General features: G+C 34.7%; 2 protein-coding genes and 1 pseudogene across 13 annotated transcripts; all 3 read left to right on the top strand.

The window, feature by feature from the left end:
• The first annotated feature begins 404 nt into the window (after positions 1 to 404).
• On the top strand, positions 405 to 15,429 carry LOC114750335 (CMP-sialic acid transporter 1-like). 12 transcript variants are annotated; one of them, XR_003740657.1, is made up of 10 exons: positions 405 to 604; positions 946 to 1,029; positions 1,131 to 1,345; positions 1,449 to 1,527; positions 2,023 to 2,192; positions 2,653 to 2,839; positions 3,056 to 3,133; positions 3,566 to 3,737; positions 4,599 to 4,816; positions 5,409 to 5,622. XR_003740657.1 is itself a non-coding variant. In XM_028938901.1 (9 exons), exons 1-8 carry the CDS (start codon positions 554 to 556, stop codon positions 3,707 to 3,709), a joined length of 1,008 nt encoding a protein of 335 aa, XP_028794734.1. In that variant the 5' UTR covers positions 405 to 553; the 3' UTR covers positions 3,710 to 3,734; positions 15,418 to 15,429. The 12 variants fall into 12 exon arrangements, 7 of the variants coding, with proteins under 7 accessions (XP_028794734.1, XP_028794738.1, XP_028794736.1 ...); XR_003740655.1 differs by having other exon boundaries at positions 5,037 to 5,622; XR_003740656.1 differs by having other exon boundaries at positions 5,028 to 5,622.
• Positions 6,781 to 7,434, top strand: LOC114750337 (uncharacterized). Its single transcript, XM_028938907.1, has one exon. The coding sequence runs from the start codon at positions 6,793 to 6,795 to the stop codon at positions 7,066 to 7,068; it is 276 nt and encodes a 91-aa protein (XP_028794740.1). The 5' UTR covers positions 6,781 to 6,792; the 3' UTR covers positions 7,069 to 7,434.
• On the top strand, positions 10,718 to 16,826 carry LOC114750334 (tubulin gamma-1 chain-like; annotated as a pseudogene).
• The last annotated feature ends 474 nt before the right edge of the window (positions 16,827 to 17,300 follow it).

Here is a 17,300-nt window from a genome sequence, read left to right as displayed (position 1 = left end):
ATTAACAACTTCACTAAAGGAAAAAAAATAAAATTTTGTTTTGACGAAGCTTGTGATTTATGTAGAATACATGCAACGAAGTTATTATTTCATTTATTTGGTTTTTGTCTCCGAACTTTACTGGGATTAAGACAACTCTTATAGATATTAAACACGTTTTTTAAATTAAATCAATTTCAAAAAAAGAAGAAGAGAAACTTCCTATCAAACACATTTTTTCCTGCGCATGTGCATGGGGCGTAAAGAAGGGGTGAATTATACTGTTCATCCTTCGCAATTTGCAAATGGCATCAGTCGTTTTTCCACTCATATTAAAATTGAAATCCAAACAGCATATATTTACACGTAAAACATTTAATTTATAATATTTCTGATTAAAGATTTTGATAGATTTCATGTGTCAGACTCTGTCTTTTAAGATTTTATTCCCAACACAACACACAATGAACACGCAATACAAGATAAACGATGCGTTCTCAGGCTCTAATTGAATCACTGTTTTACACTCAACTCGGAGATTTTTCTGTGCAGAGATCTGCAGAAGAGGAAGACGATGCAGTGGTACTTGGTCGCTACGCTCCTCACCATTCTCACCTGTTCTCAGGTTACTCACTGTAACCTCAATGAGAAAGTTATGCGATTTTCTTCTGTGAACTCTTTGTATGCATTCTCGTCAATTATGCATCTAACCCCTAAGCTTCTCCATTGCTGGTTTATATTTATTTTCATTGTTACTTTTTGTTTAATTTTTCATTGACATGGTGTGTTTTTTCCTACGCTTAATCTTCTTTACTGAATTATGTTTACTCTAAAATGATGCCAATGGAGGAATTTATCAATTGAGGAATAACAGATGGGAGGACTGAAGGTGTATGAATCATTGGTGCCCGATAAAAGTTAAGAATCCATCAAGAGGTTATTTGATTTTGATGTTTATCGTGGCAGGGAATATTGACGACACTTTCACAGAGTAATGGAGGGTATAAGTATGATTATGCTACTGTACCATTTCTCGCTGAGGTTTTTAAGGCAAGTTAATAAACTAGAGTGACAAATTATCAACTTTGTTTCGAGGTGCATGAAATTGATTGATGATTGTAGTATGGACATCTTTGTCTGCCAATATGCAGCTTGCAGTATCGACTGGTTTGCTATGGAAGAAATTTCAGAAGTCATCTCTGCCAAAGATGACTACGGAGTGGAAGACTGTGGCTCTGTACCCCATTCCTTCTATTATATATTTAATTCATAATAACGTTCAATTCGCTACCCTTGCCTACGTGGACACATCAACATATCAGATAATGGGAAATCTGAAGATCCTTACGACTGGAATACTATTCAGGTGCTTCTGTTTTAAAATTAAGATCAGTTTTAATGTCATTCTTTATTGTTGATGTTCATAGTTTGATTCTCAGTTATAGCTGATGTCAAACAACTTTCTCTAGGCTGTTCTTAGGCAGGAAGCTTTCCAACCTGCAGTGGATGGCGATTGTGCTATTAGCTGTTGGGACAACAACAAGTCAGGTGCCAAATAACAGACATACAATTTCAGTTTTCTTGGTTCCAATTGCTGAAATACCTGGAATTCCTTCATAATGTGCTGTAAAAGGATATTGTAGACTAAAATGTCCTCATTAATGTGTAGTAACTAGGATTTAGATGAACCACTTGTTTTAAAACTTTCTGACTCATTTAACCCGTGAAAAAAATACATGCAAATCTACGAAGCATGAGCAATCATGTCCATGGTGTGTGGTAGCACAGCACCCGCTCCCCCCCCCCCAAAAAAAAAAAAAACCCACAAGAAGAAGAAGAAAAATGATAAAAACAGATTATGATTGTGATAGTCATGGGAGCTGCCATGCCTTGAGGGGTTCCATGGCTGGAGGCCACAAAACCACTTAGCCATCATGCTCTTGGGGCACGGCTACCACTGTTGACTCCATTAAGCTTGAATATTGACCTGCATATGTATATATGTTATTGATATGGAATCTGTAACATTCTATATTGATATAGCTTAAGGGACATGGAGAGACTTCACGCGACTCCCTTTTCTCTGCACCAATTCAGGGATACATGTTAGGAGCTTTGTCTGCATGTCTTTCAGCATTAGCTGGTGTTTATACTGAGTATCTGATGAAGAAAAACAATGACAACTTTTACTGGCAGAATATACAGTTGTACACGTAGGTATTCTTTCATATGCATATCATGTGAAGTGTGTGTGTGTGTGTGTGTGAGAGAGAGAGAGAGAGAGAGAGAGAGAGAGATGCATGCACGTCTATGCTAGCCATTCAAACTACTTATTTCATAATCTATTTGTAAGTCCCAACTAATGTGTTCTGTTTGTTTTGAATATATGCTAACATAGGAGTTTCATGCTCTCTGTGTTTAGACTTAGATAATCTTTCATTGTCCCTTCCTTGAAATTGAGAGGAATTAATATCTGTGCTGTATTTTTAGAAAGTATTTATTGTGTATTCTTCTGTGAACTAAATGATTGTATATGTAGAGTTTGAAAATGTGATAAATAAAGCATGAGTAGTGTTGTGGCACTCAAGAAAATGAATATGTTTTTCACAACCAAATAATTGTGTTACCAGTACCTCTAGGGGAATAGATACTAAACTGAGCTTCTTTCTCCAGCTTTGGTGCAATTTTCAATATGGCACGGCTTCTTCTGGATGATTTCAGGGGTGGATTTGAAAAGGGACCCTGGTGGCAACGTATTTTCAATGGATATACTATCACTACCTGGATGGTTGTGTTAAATCTTGGGTCCACTGGTCTTTTAGTTTCATGGTTAATGAAATATGCTGATAATATTGTAAAGGTATCTCCATTAGTCTCCTATGAGCTTCTTTCTCTCGCATTTCTGTGAATAATCCATGTATTCAATGTATGTCTTGATGCAGATTTTTTTCCCAAAAATAAGGTTTTCCTTGTGAGCAAAAGAAGTGATTGTAATTTGAAACTGAATCAAGCATAAATTTACTGTGTGCAGTGCCTTCTCTATGTCATCAGTGTTTTTTATGCCCGCTCTCTTTAGGTTTATTCCACATCAATGGCAATGCTACTGACCATGACTGTATCAATATTTCTCTTCAACTTCAAACCCACATTGCAGGTAAATTTCAAGTCTATGTTATGTAATTCATCTTGGTGTTGGTAACTCGTCCGTGCTCTCCCTTTATTGGCTTGCAGATCACTTTGACCTTGGAAAACCACATGTGGATATAATCATATCATATTATTTTGCAGAATGGGCAAAGCTGTTTTTCTGTTTATCTGGTTGAGTTCGATGCCTTCCATTTTGTAGAATGCTTGGTTCAGTTTTTTTTTTTAAAAAAATTTAAATTCTTTATTCAAGTGTTGTGCAAATTTTTGTCTATGCTGTGTTTATTTTTTGGTTCATTATTGCTGGCTATTTAGTGTAAATAAATAGCCTTGTTTTTACTTTCGCTGTAGATTCTAGGTCAAATCTGAATCCGTATGATTCCTTGAGAATTTTAACACTCGTTTTAGTGGATGCTGATTCTGCGTTTCTTTCCCATTTCAGCTTTTCTTGGGAATTATTATTTGTATGATGTCTCTACACATGTATTTTGCCCCACCAAGTATGCTAGTGGATATGCCATTAACAGTAAGATCAGATGAAGAGAAGCTCATAGAAGCATCTGTTGATCGTAGAGCACGTCCTTGATGTTATACTCTTGGTAAGCCAATCTGTTGTATACTTGTATATAATTAATTTTACTTTTTGCCTTTTTCCTTTCTTTTTCCCCCCAATCCATATATACAGGATATTACCACATGATGTAGGGCATTATTATCTACGCAAAATGTGTAGAACCAGGCTAGCATTTGTTTGAAGTTTTGAATAAATTAGTAGACATATCTACAGGTAACTGCAAGAACGTTGCCTTGTCATCTACTCATCTTTAATTGGATTTGTTTTATAAATTATGTTTGTGCAAGCCTCTACTAGAAATTTTACATGTTTATATGTACCTTAGCTCAGTGTGGCCATTTTTGGATACTGAAAGTTGTGAGGGAGGGATAGTAATGAGTTTAGTTGCCTGCAGTTTTCCTATTTAATTCAGTGTTAATGGTTCTTTTAACTTTAATTATATGTTGCACTTTTGGTTGGCTTTGAGCCTTCGATTAGTTTCATAATGCTAGTCCTTTTACTCTTTATATAGTTTGAGAAATTTGTGTTGGTAACTACTGTTTGTAAATCACACCTGAAAGCCGTACATTATAAAGTTTGCTTCTTCTTTTTTCCTAAAATCTAAGGCAATGATAGCAAGTTTTACAGAATGTCATAGGCATGTACTCAAACAATCTAACAGAAAGTCAAGATAGTTTTGAATTCTATGCACTCCATAGTTTACGAAAAGGAAATCATTTGTACTTTGTTAATCAAGCAAATTGCTATATGTTTGTAAGATTTGCCCCGGACTAAATGGTAGCATCACCTGAGAATTGGTTCTACGTTTACATTCTTGCATTTTCCCCCATACTAGTTCATCTGCTTGTATGTAAACAATTGGAAGTTATGGTTTCCAATATTTTTGTTCATGGCTCTGCAGGGATTTTTAACCCCGGGCTTGCCCTTCAACTGTCCTGTGGCAGTCCTACAGTCCCTTCCAATTTCCAAATGCTTGGGCTTCCCTAAATAGCTCAGTTAAATTCTTGATGTATTGCCTAGTGCTATAAAAGCGGAGGGAGATATCGAAGAAAAAGTTGGATTCAACAAGAGTGCATAGAATGTGGTTTTGATGGAAATAGGATCTTGCCATTGGATTTGGTGAGTGTTCAACATCTCTTGCTGATATTGACCCCTGTGGCACAAGAAAGTCATGGCACCATATGTGGTCTGTATTTCTCTGTGGCCGGTTATTGTACACACTGCACAATTCTTCTTCACTAATTAATTTCATTGGTGGAGTTATTCACACTGGGATGAGAACCATTTTGTACAGTAGATGCACATATTGAATGCTTTCTGATTAAATTAGAAATTGCAGGTCATGTCCCACTTCGAAGGAGTGACTTTGTGGTTATGCAGTAGTGAATTAACTGTGTCTGCGTGACCATGTTTGTGGTTACATTAAATAGACAGAAGCTAGTGGTGCTGAATCAGCGTATGCAAGGTGGGAATTCTTTACCTCTCAATTTAGTGTGGTGAATTACCTTGTCTGGGGTAAATACCAATAGCGGAGGAGGTTTGGAAACCATTATGAGATTATATTGAAGAGGTTTTTACTGTTTGGGGAGAAAACAAATTTATGGATTCTGAGAGTATTTGCTGTTAGGTGAATCCAACATGGAAAGTTAGTTGATGGTTGTTAAATGTATTGTGCTGTCTTAATTAAGTCTTGTGTTTATCGTTGTGTCAGGTGGGGTAGCCTCCATAAACTAGATGCTTCATGAGCCAATAACTGAGATTCTCTGCGGCTCCCGAAACTGTCAGTTTCAGAAAAATAGACCTAATATAATGTTTCGATCTAGAAGATTATAGACACTTAAGATTTTTGTGATCTTTTAGACGTTGTAAAGGTTAGTGAATAATACTACCTCCAGTCTTTAATATAAAACCTTGTTTGACTTTTATTTTGGTCTTAAATATGAGACCTTAATTCATTTTATCTCTCATATTTATGTATTTTTTTCCCAAAGCAGTCTTTCTAATAATGGTAGTTCTAACCCATAATCTTGATTAGCAAGGATATTTTAAGAAAGACAATACATATTTATTACAAACAACTAACTTAACTTATTTTTTTAATCTCTTTAAATCAGTTAACTAGCTTTTATAATTAGGACAAAAGGTAATAATATGAATATATGGTGTTATCAACTTCTCATTATGGAGTCTTCTGCCAATATGACTCAAGTATTTGTGATGCTCATGACAGTTCCTGCGAGTGTTGAAATTAACCGGAAGAATTGATGCCGCACAACTACCATATGTTTTCAATAGGATGGATTGCTTATAACTTCGTATATTCTCCATCTGATTTATTCATTTTTTTTCTGTAGCCCATATTTATTTGTGTTATTTCAAAGAATATAGTTTTTAAGAAATATTCTTTATAATTTTAATTTATTCCTCCAAACAATCTCTTTTGAATATTGCTTCGTGAAACATTTGTGATTATTTTGTGCATGAAATATAGCTCTAACACTTAAAAAAAAAAAGGTTTTGGGGCTGAAGACTCGATTAGTGGACAGATCATTCTAATAGGAAAATGCATTCAAAATTTCGAAGAGACCGATGAAAAATAAATTTTAGAGTTCCATTCCCTTCTTTAATTTGTTCGTTCTCTAATTATATTCAAAGAAGACATGATGCACTTGTAGCCTAGGTTTCGCCTTTCTAGTCCCTAAAGAAAAACACATCAATCCTTCCTAGTCAATCGCCACAAAAACTTGTCCTTTTCCACTTTCTTTCTATCCCTCTTTTCCCCATTCACATCCATTTTCCCCACTTTTTTTCAATTTGCATCCATTTAATTTTTTAAAATGCCAATATTACTTTCTTTTGGAGGAAAAAAAGACAGCATAATTGCGACTGCACAAACTGTAAAATCCGTCACAAGATTCTACTCTTATTATTTACATCGTTTGAAAGAAGAATTGACAATGACATGCTTTAAAAGGTTGAGAGGAAATGGAATTCTCTCCTCTTTGCTTCTGCATAGCTCTATAAATAGGGAACCCATTCGTCCTAACGAAGCAAGAATTATATAGGTGAGGATGAGATCAGAGTGAGACAAAGAAATGAGCATGAGTGGAAGAGGAGGAGGAGGAGGAGGGAGCAAGACGAAGCAGAGAAGAAGAGATGGAAGCGGTGTGGGGGAATCATCAGGAAGGGAGTTTCAGATGCCTCTGCACTATCCAAAGTACACCAAGGCTGATTACGAGACAATGCCTGAATGGAGACTCGATTCCTTGCTTCAACAGTACGGCCTCCCTCTCTCTGGTGATCTTCATCAAAAGCGACTCTTCGCCATTGGAGCCTTCCTCTGGCCTTACTCTCACTTCCCTTCCTCATAATCTTCCCACTCACTTCATTCTTATTCATACCCTTCCTCTCTTCTTCTTCTTCTTCTTGAATTTAGAGAAGCAAGTATTAACGCCCTCAGTTACAAACAGGATCAAACCCACAACCTCGTGCCGGCAAAAAAGGTTTTCATGTCACTACGCTGCACAATGCAATTGATATATGCTTTGTTATTTCATGAGCTTTCCATTGCAACAAACCCTTCTAGCTTTCATGGACTAAGGACACAAGTTTTGTATTATTGACCATAATCTGCATCATTTTGAATCGTATTCCGTGTTTACTTTTTGCTACTTTCCAGAGGCTAAAATACGAGAGTTCATGCGTGAAATGAATCTCGAGTGCTTATTAAAGTTAGAGCAAGTTTTGAAACTCAATAAATATTGAAGTTATTCATCAATAACAAAATTCAAACTCATGTTGTCGTGTGATATGATGAGTTGTATCATTATCGAGTGAATTAACGTTTTGTTTTTCGATTCCAATGTTGTGAAACTCCAAGTGAGAGGTGATTGGTGGCTGTTGAAGTTATGTTTTTTTTGCCATAAAAGTCAACTTTGATATCTTACGTTTTCACTCCCCATGATGACATGTATTTTTGGATCAAGGATTTTATAGGCCATACTAAATGGTCCACTGCCTACAAAATAAAGTATATTTTCCGGTAACGACTTTCGGTGATTACTGTAAAATAAAAGTCTGACTTTTTTTAATGGATATGAAAAGATTAAGAGAATGAGATGGGAAAGGTACCTAGTGAGCTTTTCATTTTTACTAAGAAATGGGATTTTATTTCTTTTAATATTTTGCAATGTTTATCCCCTTTTTTTAATTATTATAATATAGCATTTTTACTGCATAGTTAAATGATTATTAAATTCTTATGATGATTCCTTTACTCACATAAGCTTAACTAGCTTTTTTTCTTTTGTTCTTTGAAAATGACCCAGACCCTTATCGTGTTCACAGAAGATCTAAAACGCAACCTCATAAGTAAAATTTAATTAGATGATAAATGTCATTTGAGTCAAATGACTACAACTGATGACGATGTCATCGTAGGTTACACCACATATTTCTTGTTATTGTCATTTTGCCATTCTAATAAAAAAGCGAAACTTTAAATAAAATTCAAAGTATTAAATTAAATAATAATAATAATATATTTTATGCCAATTACTTACTCTTTGCATCAGTGGCATATATGCGGTCCAGATTTTGCCTCACTTTAATTAATTGTAAGCATTGATTTGTTCTTTTATGAGTGTTGTGTTGTGATCCAAATCTCTGGGTGTGATCTTAGATAGTTACGCACTGCCTAACACAAAACACACTTCGCTACTTGTTAAATCCAAAAGGCCAAATTTCCTTTGTCCGTGCTTCTTTGTTATCATATCCTTCTGGGCCAAATTCATAGTTTCTATGCTTTGGTTTGGAAAATTAAAAATCAGTTAAAAGAACAAAAACTGGATGATACTGGATGGACTCCATTGCGTTCCACATAACTTGAAAAATGTGTTCACTATTCACAGTTTATGAATAGTCACAGTGTCTTGAATAGGATTACCTCTAATAGGAGGATACCTATGTTTTAACCCAAAAAAAATGAATAGCACAAATTTTTTATGAGATAATATCTCCGGTCTTTAATATAAAAGTTAGTTGATTAATTTAAGTATGTAAAAAAACTAGTTAAGGTAGTTATTTATAATAAATAGATATTGTCTTTCATAAAATATCCTTATTAATCAAGTGCATTGGCTAGAACTATTATTATTACAAGGAACTACTTTAGAAAAATGAATAAATATGAGAGATAAGATAGATTCGGGTCTCATTTAAGATTAAAATAAAAGTCAAATGAACTCTTATATTATAGATAGGAAGTAGTATCAGAGATGTTTATACTGATAATAATAAATTGTTACATATGCTGAGTGTTTTGATTTTTATATACAAGGAAGAATCCTAGAGTAATATCAAACATGTTCTATTTAGTGGATCAGACAAGAGAAATTAAATTATCATGAAATATTGTCCTATCAAGGTGTATTAGACCAAAAGTCAACAATGCCGCTTTTTTTTTGAAAAAAAAACAAAAGATCAATCTGTTTAAAGGTAATAAACATTTGTCTGACCAAAAAGAAAAAAGCAATAAACATTTCACTCGCTAATGACATCCCTCTCAAAAAAGTTCGTATAAAAAGGTTTGAACTTTAATTATTATAATTGTGAAAAATCATGACCCACATTTTAATTTATTCTTATTTCCTGGTCCATGACCCAAGTAATATGATTTTACGAAAGATGGATTTAACACGCAAACAAAGTTTATACTAGTTCTGGTTTTTAATATAAGACTTTATTGATTAATTTGGAGAGATTAATAAATAGTAAATTATTTTAAAGTGTTTATATTTATCTTTTTTTTTTTAAATCAATTTAACCTAGTTATAAATTGATATATTATCTAATAATATGCATAAATATCTTAGAGAGATCATATAATATATATTATAATTAAGTAGTTTAATAATTTTTTTAATCTCTCCAAATTAATTAACTCAGTTTTATATTAAAGAGCAGAGAGAGGCGATGCATACTTAAATAGTTAAATGTGATGTCTAATATAGTATTCCGAGCAGTCTCATTGAGTCTATCCTTAAACTGATAACAACTATACATCTTTTTTTTAATTATTGTACGTAATTATTTGTATCATATTATTCGTAACTTACGGATAATATGACTTAATATATATCTTCTATTTATTATTTGGAAAAAGAAAGTATATTATTAATGCTATCTGTTGTCCTTAGTATAAAACCTATATGTTGACTAATTTCGAGATATTAAGAAAGTTAAATAAATTACTTTAAAAAATTATATTTATCATTTTTCTTCAAATTAATTTATCTAGATTATAAAATGAAATATAATTTAATGATACACATAAGTATTTCAAAAAGATCATGTAATATACTACATCATGTCCTTATATAAGAGCTAGTTAACTAATTTGAGTAGATTAAGAATACTAGTTAAGTTAGTTATTTATAATGAATAGGTATTATCTTTCGTAAAATATTTTTACTATTCGAATGTATTGGCTAGAACTACTATTATTACAAGAAATATTTTAAAATAAATAAATAAATATAAAAGACAAAGTGGACTAGGGTTATATATTTAGAACCAAAATAAAAGTCAAACTAGTTTTTATATTAAGGACAGAAGGTAGTACGCTATAATTAAGTACTATTACATATAAAATAAGTCTTATATTTAGGACTTACTTTGTTGCTTTTTAATTTTTTTAAACTAGTCAGTTGGATCTTACATGAAATATTGATTTTTGTTGTTTGATAATTCGGGCAAGCCTCATGCATTCGTTTTTTTTTTTTAAGGCGAAATATTAAAACTGATGCCCAACAGGTTTGTTGGGCCTTAAAATCCAAATCGATATTGTGGGCCTTTGGGCTTCACATTTCATGGAATCGAAAAGGAGGGGGGAAACCAAACTAGAGTGTCTTGACTTTTTCCCTTTTTTTTTTTTTTCTTTCTTTCTTTTTCGTTGGTAAGCAGATGCCAAGTCGCCCTCAATTTCGGAGTTTCCGCGATCGTTTCCCTCTTTATTCAAAAAGGTCTTCCCCGCCACCATCAACACTCATCATAAAGTTTTCCCTGAGTTTTCCGATCCCATCCAATCCCCTCTACAGTTCTACTTTCTCCAGAAACAAACGGAAAATGCCGCGAGAAATCATCACGCTTCAAGTTGGACAATGTGGCAATCAGATCGGCATGGAGTTCTGGAAGCAGCTCTGCCTCGAGGTATCAGCAAAGGCATCCTAGAAGATTTCGCCACTCAGGTTTTTTCCTCTATCTCACTAGCGCATTTGTCTGTTCTACCCTTGCTAATGATAATTCTTCTTTACAAAGAGAATGAGGGCAAAGAGAGGAATGGAATTCAATTATATGCTGCAATCTACCTGGGAATTTAAGGAGATTTGTCAATTACTTTATTATTTTAATTCAATTGGGCGAATCTTTATCAATTGCTAACGTAAAATTTTCTAAAGTAGAAGTGAATTTTAGGCTGGCCTTGGTGAAGATGCATTTAGAACTCATTGAATTCTAGTTTTTGTTTTAGCTTGATTGTTTTTTTCCAGATTGCAAACGATGAACTTGAAATTTGAACTGGGTCCATTTTGGTTCGACTGAGTCAGTGAAAGGGTTATAATGTTATACACTTTTAATCTCGAGGAAAATGATGATGGATATCCTTTCTTTCGATACTCTAATAGTCTGCTGCCCAATTAAGGCCTTCTTAGTTTCTGTTGTAATGATAGTCGTCATCCAATTTGTGGTAGGAAGTGGTGAGATGACAAGATCGGCGAGTGAAATTTCTAGCGATAAGCGTGCAAAATTATCCAACCGGGGAAGATTGATTCTGTATTTACTTATTATGTCAAAATGCTGCAGGGAGGTGATAGGAAAGATGTGTTTTTTTATCAAGCCGATGATCAGCATTATATACCACGAGCTTTATTGATTGACTTGGAGCCAAGAGTGATCAATGGAATTCAGAATGGGGACTACAGGAATCTATACAATCATGAGAACATCTTTGTCTCAGATCATGGAGGGGGAGCAGGGAACAATTGGGCCAGTGGCTATCATCAGGTTCATCACTATACTATCCTATTAGATTTGTTTTGTCCTTCGAGGCTTCTTGCCTTATGCAAAGTTCTGTAGCGTCCAAGAAGTTGTACTTCCTTCTTGACAAATATGAATAACTGAACACTGGGACTAACTGATACCAAAGGGTTGTGGTGAACTTGGAACCTAACAATGGTTTATAACTGAATATATATTTTTGTATTTTTTGGAAAGAGGACTTTCCTTTTGTTTCCTAAGATAAAAACTTATCCTGGCGTGATGACGCCATGCATTCTGGCGTTACATGAGATGTAATTGTTACACCAATGTTACGAGGCAATGGCATTTACAAGCACAGTTTTTCTTTTTCTATGAGCAATACTGATGACCTTATTATACTTAGCAGTTTTGTGTAGGCATGTCTGAAACATTTGCAAACAGTGAACTAAATACGATCCTAAAAACAACATAAAATTTAACAACAATTCTGATAACTCACTCCTTATTATATTATGAGTGTTGCAGATTAAGGGACAATATTGATGGGGATTGGCTTGTTTTGTCTTTATGCTTGGCATTCCATGTACCTTTTACCATTAATGTGAAGTACAAGTTTATTTGATGAGGTTGTTAATGTCTGGCCAGGGACAAAATGTTGAAGAAGACATAATGGACATGATTGACAGAGAAGCAGATGGCAGTGACAGTCTTGAGGGTTTTGTTCTCTGTCATTCAATTGCTGGAGGAACAGGCTCAGGTTTATTTTTCTCCCCAAATCTTTGTTCTATTTTCTTACATGTTCCTTGATTTTTCATTTTTATTATTGACGATTTTTGCATTGGTTGTATCAACAAAAGCTCAATATTGCTTAAAAGGTTGGCTTTATTTAGCACCTGGTGTAAAGTAAAAAATTATATCAGTCCAACTCTTGGGCCTGGAAATTGCACTGGACTCGCAACCATCAACTAGTTTCAACTAAAAATACATAAATGTTTGCTTTGAACTTGTTGCATAACAAGATTGAAACTTAGGAATGAGTATATTGTATACTTTTCTTGTGTATATGTTATCAAACAATATTTTTTATAACTAGTACTTTAATATATTTAAGGCAGGCATGGGATCATATCTGTTGGAGACTTTGAATGATCGGTACAGCAAAAAGCTGGTTCAGACATTCAGTGTGTTTCCTAACCAGATGGAGACAAGTGATGTGGTAGTGCAACCTTACAATTCACTTTTGACACTTAAGCGGCTAACTCTCAATGCAGATTGTGTTGTTGTTCTTGATAACACTGCTCTAAACATAATTGCTGTGGAGCGCCTTCATTTAAGCAATCCTACCTTTGCTCAAACAAATTCCCTAGTATCCACCGTGATGTCTGCAAGCACAACTACCCTGAGGTATCCAGGATATATGAATAATGACTTGGTTGGTCTCCTGGCCTCACTGATTCCAACAACAAGATGCCATTTTCTAATGACAGGATATACACCTTTGACAGTGGAACGTCAGGTGAGATCCAAGTTTTATATGTATGGTTCATGTAATCTTTTATATAAAATAATTTGTCGTGCATTCAAATGTTGGATGAAGTTGTAGCTTGCGGAGTTTTCTTGTGTTATCTCTCTTTTCCACTCCTCCTTTCATACCCACAGGGTCTGTAATTTTCAATGGAAATAAATTTGTTGGTGCTTGCTGCATAATATTTATACTTCATGTTACAAATTTAGCAGAATAAAATTAAAAATCCAATGCCATCTTCTGGCAGGCTAATGTAATTCGAAAGACCACAGTACTCGATGTTATGAAAAGACTTCTTCAGGTATGAAGACTTGAAACGGCTAAACTTCATGCCTAATGGCGTTTGCTCTGCTAACATAAATAGTATTGGCAGGCAAAGAATATTATGGTCTCTTCATATGCTCGAACAAAAGATGCTAGCTAAGCAAAATATGTATCAATTTTGAATATAATTCAAGGAGAAGTTGATCCAACACAGGTATTATTTATGACTTTTCTTGGTTTTTTTTCTTCCTGCTTGTATGGAACCTCTGTTCTCAAATCTGCAATAAATCAGTTCACCTCATGCCACTTGCTTAGGTCAAAATGTTAAACTTTTCGCTACTCGACTTTGACAAAGAAGATATTTGAAATGAAGTTTTTTTTTTTTTAAAATTTATTTATTAATTTGATGTGTTATGTAGATTTGATATCTTTGGTTTCATACACTTGGATTAGTTTAGTTCACCGTTTGACACCCAAGGAAGGGGAAGAGAGGAGGAGGGATTGGAATGAGCAAGAAATTCTAGCAACTTTTTCAGCAAATTAACGACTTTACTTAAAAATGAGCAAGTAGAGGAAACGATCCGTTCCGATTTGATTCTGGTTTCTTTGATAAGACCAGACCTTCTTGCATTTTCCTATTAGCATATTAAAATCAAATAATGATTCTTCCTCCTATGTAAGCGTAGCATTCCTAGTTTTGCTGATTTCCTCCCACTATGCTTTTTTGTGTTGCAGCTTTCCATGAAATGTTTTTTCCCCCCTGAAAGGTCAATACCATTTTTGCAATAAGTACTTTAATCCATTATGGTGCTTTCTTCCCTTTGTATTCAGGTTCATGAAAGTTTGCAAAGGATACGTGAAAGAAAGCTGGTTAATTTCATTGAGTGGGGTCCTGCAAGTATTCAGGTATTGTTTCTGTAACACAACAAGTGAGTGTTGTTGCATCTCTTTTATTTGGGATAATATGTGTCATAATCTGATTTATTTTTTCTCGTGTTTGTATGGTAGGTTGCCCTGTCTAGGAAGTCACCATATGTTCAAACTGCACACAGGGTAGGACTCTCATCCTTGTTTTAGTTTTCTTTTTATCTTTTTTATGATTTTCAGCTTTCAGCTTATCCTGAATCTTAATATTGGCTATCCTGTTAAGAATATTGAAGGAATGTGGGGTGAAATGACAACCTTTAACTGTTATGCATGATAGGTTAGTGGTCTTATGCTAGCAAGCCACACTAGCATCCGGCACCTTTTCAGTAAGTGTTTAAGCCAGTATGAGAAGCTGAGAAAGAAACAAGCCTTTCTGGACAACTACCGAAAGTTCCCAATGTTTGCTGTGAGCCAATTTTATGACCGTAATCTGATGTCACTTTATGAGCATTTGTTAGTTACTTTTTTGTTCTATACTAATACTAGCTTCATAGTCGGCATATCTTCTGAAGCTGACAATAAAAGATTGGCAGGATAATGATCTCTCAGAATTTGCTGAATCAAGGGACAATTGAGAGTTTGGTTGATGAATATAAGGCTTGTGAGTCCCCGGATTATATCAAATGGGGAGTGGAGGTAGATTCTATATTTACCTCACTTTAATCTAATTTTCTCATTTTAAGTTAATCTTGCATGTTGGTCATTTTTTCCTGTGTAGGATCCAAACAATATGCTAACAGGACAAGGCAATGCTGCGGGAACAGTGGACCCAAATTCAGTAATGTGAAGCCTAGCACGCTTTGATAAAACTGTTCTTCAGGTCTTCTTGAACTTTTATGGCTTTCTTTAACCTTCTTTAACGAGGAAGATTGAGTAACTTGCATGCCACTCCTTTAGTTCCAACAACTTGCTGACTTCTAGTTGGTTTCCTTCAAAGGAAGTAGCTTCCGGAAGGGAGAAATTTAAGTTGTGATTTTTATTTGAAACTAGATGCTCCACTGTTTTAAGTAAATAATGGGCTTAAGAAAATTTTACCCAAGCCTCCTTTTTAGTTTTCTTATACCCCCCCTTACTCCTCATCTAAATGAAGCTCCAGTGTCTAAGCTCCTTCTTGATTACTTGTTACTGAGGTGATGGGTTCGAAACCAATCATTGCAGGTACAGGGAGATCAGGAAAGGGTTTTATGTAAGATAAGTTTTAAAGGTTTTGAATGAGCTTTTTCACCGTTGCGGTATCAGACTTAACCATTTGGACATCCACGCATGCGTGACTGGGTGGTACAGAATCTCACTGTATTCTTTTGCCATCTGGATCGGGGGTGTTTTACTAGGGTGTCCTGCTGTTGCTTCATGATGAATCTTACAAAACTCAAATTTCGAAAAGGAATTCGGTTTTGTTTATCATGTGGCAAATCTAGCATTGCATGTGTTAGCATAGTTCTCTGTTATATTGTCCCCTAGCATGGTGGGTCCACTGTGGTTGGTGCTGAAAATTCTTAATGTATTAAGCAGCCAAATTCTTAATACGAAAAGGTACCGACCCTCTGTTTTAAGTAACGCCATTATCAGTAGTTCTGCAGAACAACAGTCCAATATAAAAACAATAAAAGTTGTCTTATGTGTATATATATTGGAATTCCCAAATTCCTGCAGATTTCAAATGTAGTTTTCTGAAGTCTAAAATTGTCATGTGAATGTACAGGTGTTAAATAGGTGTTTAAAGGGCACCTATTGTCAATATCCCAAGATGTGAGGTGAGAACATTCCACGTTGCTTGTTAATCGTTGTATTCTCATCGATCCCATTGAGTGGTCTCAATTTTATTGGGAATTAAGATAAATGGAGAAATTTTAAAATTTTGAATAGCTATTTTAGTCGTTTTTCCCCTTCATAGAGTTGGCGTTTTCACTTTCAATGCTGATTTGTAATCCAGTCAGATGTGAGATGCATCGCATGGTGATTTCGATTCATAATTCCTGTGAAATCAAATCGAGCAAATAGGCAGGCTGTCCTTTCAAGTATGGTATTGTAAAGACAAGTTTGGATATGGTGTAGGGCATTAGGGGAGTCACGAGCGTGAGCCTGAATGGGCTTTCATTCATGATGCCAATACCTGTATTTCGGTTCCATGATCCGCCACAAGGTTCATTCAGCATTCAACATTCAACAGATAGAACGACCATGTCACATGGGAATTGTGGTGGACACTTAGAGATGATGAGACTCTATCCTATTGTGTTCCACGTAGAAAATACAGAGGCATTTTTTTTTTTTTGGTTAGGTTTATCAGGACTCATGATAATTTAGTTCAGTTGTCTCCTATTTGTAAATCATAATTTGCTATAAAGTTTATATTTCATATTATAGTAATTAGATTGATATTCATGTGTTTTTTAACATCTTAATGTTCTTTAAGCAATGGCTCCCACATATTCCTTCCAGAAATACAAAATTGATTTGCTAAACCCGTGAATTACATAAAATACATTTAAAATTTAAGGAAATGTCAAATAATATCATAGGGAAAAAAAATTAGGGTCAAAAGCAAAACAACTAGACTACATTAAAAGTAAATTTAATATTTAATAATTTAAAATACATTTATATTAAAAATAATGTTATAATTGGAAAACTCCAACAGTAAAGATATTGGGAGATCTAAAGAATATGGAAACAAATTGAAAGGAAGAAACAATTTTGAACCCGCCACGATCCCACATGGCCTGGCATGTTTAGTTGCAACTTGCGGTGCGATTCAAGAAGGGACGTGCGGAAGTGGTCCCATGGCAACCAAGGTTAAACAATAGACTCAACCCTCACCTTGATATTTACCTACCACCTTCCCTCTTT

This window comes from Neltuma alba, unplaced genomic scaffold (assembly GCF_004799145.2).
Source record: "Neltuma alba isolate B1F8T4 unplaced genomic scaffold, ASM479914v2 tig00006419_pilon, whole genome shotgun sequence".
Taxonomy (NCBI): domain Eukaryota; kingdom Viridiplantae; phylum Streptophyta; class Magnoliopsida; order Fabales; family Fabaceae; genus Neltuma; species Neltuma alba.
This window is presented reverse-complemented; position numbering and strand designations above follow the sequence as displayed.